This window comes from Gossypium hirsutum, chromosome A04 (assembly GCF_007990345.1).
Source record: "Gossypium hirsutum isolate 1008001.06 chromosome A04, Gossypium_hirsutum_v2.1, whole genome shotgun sequence".
Taxonomy (NCBI): Eukaryota; Viridiplantae; Streptophyta; class Magnoliopsida; order Malvales; family Malvaceae; genus Gossypium; species Gossypium hirsutum.
The window spans coordinates 65,310,945-65,319,456 of NC_053427.1; the positions used below are offsets into that span (position 1 = coordinate 65,310,945).

Consider the following 8,512-nt stretch of genomic DNA (forward strand, 5'->3'; position numbering starts at 1 on the left):
TATATATGTTTTAAATATTTTTATATTATTAAATTACATTACCTTACTATATATTATTTAACTCATAAGTCTCAAGCTTGAATATGTACGAAATTAATCAAGCTTAAGTACAAAAATTAATAAACAGATTTAATCAAGTAATAGCTCTCTAGATAAACTTAAGCTTAAAAACAAATATATCCAATCGAGCTTGTGCATCAAATTTTAAGTTAAGCTCAAGTTTTCTGTATTTGAACGAACTTGACTTCCCTAAACTTAACTCCTCAGCCTTTTTACATTCTTCTATATAGTAAAATTTTTAAAATTTCAATTTAAAGAATGCATAAACCAACAGAGCTGAACTTAATCGACTCTGCGCCTAACAGACCTTTTGGAGAGGATTAGAGAGGAAAGAGTTTCTTTCCTTTTCAGGTTTCAGGGCTTCCAATTAATGGAAATATTATTATCTGAACCACGTCAAATTTTCAGCTTTAATGCTTAACTGTGTTCATATTGTATAATAAAAACATATAGAGTGATCTTTCCCCCCTACCAATTAACAACCTTAAGAAGTACATCTTCAAAAGGGTTTATGTCTGATTTTAGTACCATGGAAAAGCTTTCAGTATCAATCCTGCTTGCCATTGGTCATACCGACGGGTTTCGAACTAGACTCTGGTGCACCTGGTTCTGTTTCTGGGGTCACCTGTAAAACCAACCATAAACTTTAGCAAATCAGCACAGAAAAAGAATGGAGTGTGCAGAAACTTGGGTGAGTCCAAAGCCAGGAAAGCAGTAAGACACAAGCAGCAGCAATCACGGTAACATAAACAATTATTAGTATTTTGAGTTTTTTTACCAACAGCTTATAAAACATAAACAATTTTTAGTATTGGCGGTTGCTGGATGAGTGGTGCATACGATAAGCTTGCAAAGAAAACAAGCCTGATTAGAATGCTACAAACAAGCATATAACATGCAAGAGTGACACAAAACCAACTCTATGAAACTAAAAATTCGTCTCATGCTGGTATCAACGTCTCCCTCACACAAAACACAAATAACATGGAGTGAATCTAATGTTACCCACTCCTTTGGTTTTCATTGAAGAAATAAAATGAAAGAAGACAGAATATTTCCCCTGCAATTGGGACCAGCAAAGTTTCAAGTTTAATTTGTTTATGGAATCATGCATTCTAGCTACCTACCAGTGAATTTCAGATTATAATAGTAGTACAAATTTGGGAACTAAGATGGCCAAAGAAGAACAAAAACTACAGTGCTCATAACTGTAAACAAGCTCCCAAGTACTGCTATAAATCCATTAATATAGTTTGCATTCGTTGATAGTTGCTTGTGGAGACAAAATAGCATCACCATACAATAAAACCCAAACAGTTTCTACAATCATGAAGAATCACCAGTTCATTAACAAAATTTTCACTGAACTTATCTCTTCTCTTCCCTTGAACTAAAACTAAGACTTGGTAGGAAAGATGGAAAAATTGAAAGAAAAAAGTAATTTTCTTTCAATTCATTGCTTGGTAGAGTTGAAAAATGACAGGAAATAAAATGGACCGTTTGAAAAATGCATAATTTTGAATTAACATACATCTCACTCTCATTTTGTCTCCTCTTATGATTCCAATTTGGAATGATTTGTTTTTATGCATTAGGATGGAAAATAATCGTCTCTCCTATTTTCTTTCCTCTCACTTTTCTTCACTACCAAGCACGCTCAAAATTTACTTTCTTTCCACTTTTTCATCTGCATTCGCATCTAGTCATCTACTTTCAACTCTGTCCTAACCAGAGTGGGGTGCAAATTTTCCTTCTTTGCTCGTTTTCCTTTCTCCTTCGTTTTATCCCTATATCTGTGACACCCATCCCTCAACACTCCTAAAACCATAAGGCTAAAGGCTAGCAAGCAAACCAGTTTAAACTTCTGAACAAGAAAATGTGATAGGCCAGAGCACAAAGGCTCAATCCTCATTCCAATAGCAAACAGAATTGCCAAAACTGATTGATGGATGGCTACCATTTAGGCCTTGCTCAAAATAAAAGCTATAACACCAAAGGATAGCCCTTCAATCAAGGCCAGATTAGGCACGGAACTTTTTGATCGATTGGTTTCCCTATTGGAAATTCTTCCAGGCAATTTCAACAAGAGGGGTTAATCTTACGCACACAATTTGACCTCCATTGCTCTGTTTTCATTTGCTAAGAGCCTCAAAACTTGAAGATTTTAGCATTTTACCAAATATATTTTACACATAATGATTGGCATCTTCAAATTGCACAAACGAAAACCTAACAAATTCTAAGTATCTCCAAGACAAGTGTCTCCCCCATTAGTTATGATAATTCAGCATAAATAATAAAGCAAAATTAACTTTAAAGGAACACTTTGGATTAATAATTAAATAAACTTAATTAAAGCAGGCAATTAACATTCACTCACTTTACTATTGTTTTCCAGTTTGGCAGCCGGTTTATACGGACACGCCGGCGGTGCTCTCTCCGGTTTACGGTATTCCCATCCAAGAAGCCTGTAAATTTTACCCTGAACCAAGAAAAGAGGATAATTAATCAAATAGGCAACAAAGGGGATTAAAAATTAAAAAATTTTACCATGATGAAATCGAAAAGAAGAGGCAAAATGTTGACGATCGGGACGAGGAAGAGCGGCAACAGGCAAGCTATACAAACCTGAACAAAAAAAAAATTGAAATCTTAACTGTTAAATTAAATTAAGCAGGAAAAAAAGAAAGAAATGAATTGTAAAAATCTACCATCTTTCGATTATTTTCTTTGGAGTTTTCTTTTTCTGCTCTTCGAAATTGAGATGCGGTTTTCAACGTTATAGGATTCCAACTAATCTATGAAACGGGCGGGTTCCGTTGGGTGGTTAGATCCGGACTAACGGTTTCGATTGGTGGGTCGGATCAGGCTCCATGACCCAATAAAAAATACATTTCTTCTTAGATAAATGTATCATATTTCGGGAAAGTTAAAAAAGGAATTTGGGGCTGCTCACTTACGCTTAAAATTTTGTTCAAATTCAGTGCAGTTTCCCTATATTAATTTTTTTATATTATTTTAGATACATTTGTTAAGTTACACCTAATTTAATGTTATCTTAAAGACATTTATTTTAATATTTTTAATATTTTGAACAAAATTAAATTAGCTTCATAAATGTGCTATAACCTAATATTAAAATAAATGTCTCTAAGATAACATTAAATTAGGTGTAACTTAACAAATGTCTCTAAAATAGTAACAAAATTAATAATAAAACAAAAGTTATACAATATTCAAACAATAATAATAAAATAGTAGTAAAATAATAGTGAAATGATAGTAAAATAGTGAGAAAACAACAAGAAAATAACAGTAAAACAATAAAAAAGCAAGAAAATAGTAAAAAAAATAGCTTTTTTTTTTTACAAATTCGGGTTGAGTTGGGCCAGGATCAGATAAAAAAGCCTTACTTGAGGCTCGGCCCATATCGTAAATGAGCTTTATTTTTTGTCCAAATCTATATTTTTATCCAAACCCTCTCACTTTTCATGGAGACTTTCGACCCGACCCATGGACATGTCTCATTTTAATCCATGTAAATTTTACGAATTTATTTTATAACACAAAGTATTGACTTTTTCAAAAGAAAATATTAATTAAAATTCTAAAAAAAATATATTTTCACATTTAATTCATTAAACACTTTTATGAAAATATAATTATAATGTATAGAATTATTTTTATTATATAAAATAATATTCACGTATTTAATATTTTACAATAAATTTTATTGTTAATAAGTATTTGAATTAAATATTGAATAATAATATTTTAATTAATAATTTTAAAAGTATCATTTTTATTCATGACAAAATTAATTTTAAAATATAATCTTGCATGGAGATATAAATATTTTAAAAAGAATAATGCATCCTTTTTTTAGTTAAAAAAAGTTGGCCAGTAACCAGACTTATATAAAATTGTCTATTAATGAGCTAATGATGTTTAAAGAACTTTCAAAGTTACCTTATAAAATAATAATAATAATAATAATCTTTCAGTACAACTACTTATTATATAACTGAAGATTTCAATCAAACTTAGTTGGCTTATTTTAAACTAGTTTCTAAACTTTAAATCATTTTAATTATATTCTAAATTATTGTGCTCATATTAATTAGGTCCTTCTATTTTTAAAATCATTAATTTAATTGTTAAACAACATGTCAAACATTATACAACATAATTTAAATTTAAATTTTAAGAAAAAATAATTGTTTTAATAATCTTAACTTTGAGGTGTTTGAAGCTTTTACAAAAGCTTTTTTCTTCATTCATTCATTTTTTTAGTTTTACTCTATTTTAAATTTTTTACCTTTAAAAGTTATACAATAATTATTATTTTCTTTAACTTTTTTTTTATTTTACATTTAACAATTTTAGTTATCAAAAGACTTCATTGATATAACATTAACAATTGAAGGATGCAATTACAACGTTTTAAAATTTAGAGACCAATTTAAAAGTAATAATTGATGCAATTAACTCAAAAACAATTAACTCAAAAAAAGCTTACTTTCAAAAAATTAATGGAAGCATTAGAAAAACCAGCAATAAGCATACATTTTTTTATTTAACATTTAATGGGCTGATACCTTAAGCAAAATAAAATAGGTTTAATTTTCTCTAAATATTTTCAACTTTTTGTTCACACAAGAAAATCTTTTTCTCACATTTTATCATGAAAATCATATTATCATATTTATGGAAAATTATTTCTCAAGAAAAAGTTAGATTTCAAGAAAATTAAATAAAATTTAGCACATCAAACATTAGAATCACTTTCCACTTAATTAAATTATCAATAATATGATCACTTTCTAACATACCAAAAGTTACCTTAAGGTTTTATTTTTAAGTTACAAATATAATTACAAATACAATCATAATTAGGTCTAAAAAGGTCTAAAAAAACCTCTTAGTTAAAAATCAATTGAGCCATTAGCAAAAAAAAAACACCCAATTGAACCTTTAGTGGCAAAAAGGATAATTATGTATTTTCATCAACAAAATTTGGTGTTGATTGTAACACCCCAATTTTCGGAAATTCTGTGAATGTTGGCATAGGTTTAATTATGTTGGTGGGCCTCTAGAAAGCCCAAACTTAAGATAGAACCCGACAATTTTAGTTAATTTTTGTTCCATAAGAAAAAGGGGGTGAAATTATGAAATAGGACCTATGTGAAAATGTTTGAAAATGCTATAGGCTAAATTGAAGTGGCCAAATAAATAGGAGTGCAAAATAGGAGGATTTGCATGACAAACCTCCCATTTTACATGAAGTGGCCAGCCATCATGTTGTTGTAGACAAAATGTACACTTGATATCCATAATTTATGGTACAAATTGATACAAATTGATAATAGGTTAGGTAAATGTTCCATGATAATAGGTTAGGTAAATGTTCCATGATAATGGGTTAGGTAAATGTTTCATGATAATGGGTTAGGTAAATGTTTCATGATAAGAATTTTATGTCTTTTGTATTAAAGAATTAAATGGATGAAATATGAAGTTTTATTAAAAGAAAAGGGGTGAAAAGAACAAAGTTTTGTCCATCTTTGTTCATCATAGCTGAAAGTTAGAGAAGAGAAAGGAGAGGAGAAAGCTCTTGAGTATTCGGTCATTAGGAGGAGGAAAATTGAAGGTAAGTTCTTGGTACCTTGATTCTATTTTGAGGTTCATGAGTTCTTCTTGATTCTACCTTAACTCTTGAAGTATATTTTGATTTTTAGTTGTGTTGTGAGCATTTAGTCATGAATTAAAATGAAGGAAATGGTTGTTGATTCATGTTCTTTTGATGAAAAATGGAAGATAGGTGAAGTTGAGCCAAACAAATGAGCATGCATGTGCCTTAGATGTTAAAGGGAAAAATCAGCTAACATGTTGTGTTTTAAAATGATGAAATGGAAATTATACTTAAGTAAAATAATAGATATGTGATGATTGATTGGTGATATACATGTTTAAATAACATGCATGCAAGGTATGTGTGAAAGAGTGATTTGGTAATAAATCTGCTTGGGACAGCAGCAGTAACGTGACTTTGGAAAATCACCATAAATTGTGGAAGAAGAATTAGAAGCTAAATAAATTATGTAATTAAATCTTATTAAGTCTAGTTTCTAATGAAATAAACAAGAACATATTTTGGATTCTGTACAATGAGAAATTTGATTCGTAATGAAGGGTGGTCAGATTAGTCAAACAGAGAAACATGGGAAAATTTGAGAAAATTCTGGTATTGATTGGCTAAACCAAAAATTCTGAAAATTTTATGGATAGAAGATATATGAGTCTATTTTCAGGGAAAAGTAACGGAACTTGATTTGGAGTTTCGTAGCTCCAGTTATAAATAATTTAGTGACTGTTGCTCAGGAAGACAGCTTGCAGTGAAATTATGATTATGTGGTAAACATTGACAAAAATTTGTTAATGAGTTGCTTATTGATTTCTTATAAGCTTACTATGATCTGTAGGTGTGGTTGGCCGAATATTGTAAGGGGTTAATACGTAGTTTGTATTTGAATAGTTAGATTAATGTGTTAGTAATCCAATTGTAGGCGGTTCGTGTGTGGATCTCGTCAGCATATCGTCGCAAACAGGTGTGTAACTGACACCCTCTCATAGACTAGATTGGCAAAAGCCGAAAAGCCGAAAAGTCGGTATTTTGGGAATTTGCGAGTGTGCGAATGCTCGTAAGATAGTTGGGTTTGTATATTTGGTAATCTAAAGTAATAAACTGCAGTACGCGCGATTTCGTACATTTTGATAATTTGGGCTTAATGGGCCAAAGATCGGGTTCATGGGCCAACGGGCCCAATTCAGTAAGTATGTGCGGTAAGTGTACTGATAGTACGTAAATAGTTAGGATATGCATGAAAACCCTAAAAGTAGCTAAATTACTATAATACCCCTATGTATGGAAAATTACTGTTATACCCCTAGGTGCAAAATTACCGTTATACCCCTAGGGTTAATTTTGACTGAAAAGCATGACGATCTGATTCTGTATGATGTATGCCATGATCAAATATCTGTTGCATGGGGACATGGGTTATATTATGGAGGAAGCGTTCTGGTGGCTATGCCACAAATATCTGACCTAGTGGCTCTACCACAAATATCCGATCTGGTGGCTCTGCCACATATATTTGTTCTGGTGGCTCTGCCACGATTATCTGTATCTGGTGACTCTGTCACATTATCTGTTCTGGCAGCCATGCTGCAAATTCTGTGGTGTGTAGCGATTGGGTGGGTCGAGTTGTCTCCCCACACGGTGTAAGGTTGGTATGGGGGTGTATACGGTTGGATATGGTTGGGTTTCTGCATAAACATGTAATATCTGTTCTGTTCTGCTATGGGCCTATGGGCTTTATTCTGAATTCTATTCTGGGCTAAGGCCAACTTATTCTATTTCTGTGGTTTGAGCTGATATAGGCTATGGTTGGGTTAATTTACACACTGAGTTTTCCCCAAACTCACCCTTTTTATTTTCATCCACGCAGGTAATCCCCAACCATAGTGGGCTTGGAGCTGTGAGGGAATTCGGAGTGGCCACCCATTCTGAAAGTTTGATTTTCTTCTGGTGAACTGAACATCCTTTTATTTACGTTTGATGTTTTGGGTTTTTAAATGTAATAAGGCCGCTTAATTATTTTTGATGGTTTTAATATGTATTACTAAGATAGGTATTACTTATTTTAACTGTTGAAATTGGATAGCTTTAGGGCGCGTTTTCAAAAACAACAATTGATTTCAAAATAACACGACAACAAGCAAAGCTTCCGCAATGAAAGTATTTTCCAAAATTAATCACTTTTCCTAAAATGACTTAATCAAATCGGTTTCCTAGAAATATCCATGACGTTAAGGTGTGGCAATGGCGTTATGCATGTTTAGGATTGGATCCGAAGGGAGCTTGGTACTTAAGCAGTCCGATGGACTCACCACCTCTTTTCCGGTTTCCTACCTGGTGCACAGCTTCCATTCATCTTAACCCTTAATGAATTAATCTTTTGAACATCAAGTACGATTTTCTGGACTTAGAATGGAAATTTTTTTTGAACATTTTTGATGTGGCATGTCGAATCCGGCCATAACTTCTGGACGGGGTTTGGGGTGCTACATTTAGTGGTATCAGAGCCTAGGTTGCAACAACTCGGCTGTGGAATGGGTTTACAAAAACAAAGATTTTTGAAAGCGAAAATTTTATAAAGAATGCGAAAAACTTGATTTTCAAAATTTAGATCTTTAGAAGGTGGCATTCCGAATCTCCGACTCAAGTCTGTAAGTATTCTGAATTTTTCTGAATATTTTCCTGAATTATCTGTCTGTACTGAAACCTTACTAGGACAATCTAGATAGGATGATACTGAAACATAGGAAAATTTGATAAGAGATTGAAACTGTAGCTAGACTTCGATTCTGCGAAAACAAACTCTGAACT

At 32.0% G+C, this 8,512-nt stretch overlaps 1 protein-coding gene across 1 annotated transcript; it reads right to left on the reverse strand.

Moving 5' to 3' along the window:
- Window positions 1–421: 421 nt before the first annotated feature.
- Window positions 422–3,010, reverse strand: LOC107931210 (uncharacterized). The gene is made up of 4 exons (XM_016863023.2): window positions 2,772–3,010; window positions 2,611–2,688; window positions 2,441–2,542; window positions 422–685 (listed from the first exon to the last, which is right to left on the reverse strand). Exons 1-4 carry the CDS (start codon window positions 2,772–2,774, stop codon window positions 608–610), a joined length of 261 nt encoding a protein of 86 aa, XP_016718512.2. The 5' UTR covers window positions 2,775–3,010; the 3' UTR covers window positions 422–607.
- Between the last annotated feature and the right edge of the window lie 5,502 nt (window positions 3,011–8,512).

What these genes read in the sequence shown, in the direction of transcription:
- LOC107931210 (XM_016863023.2), bottom strand. An exon ending in TTCTTTTCGATTTCATCATG is followed by an intron (nt 2,543 to 2,610) that starts GTAAAATTTTTT and finishes TTCTTGGTTCAG; the next exon opens with GGTAAAATTTACAGGCTTCT. An exon ending in AACTGGAAAACAATAGTAAA is followed by an intron (nt 686 to 2,440) that starts GTGAGTGAATGT and finishes TTGGTTTTACAG; the next exon opens with GTGACCCCAGAAACAGAACC.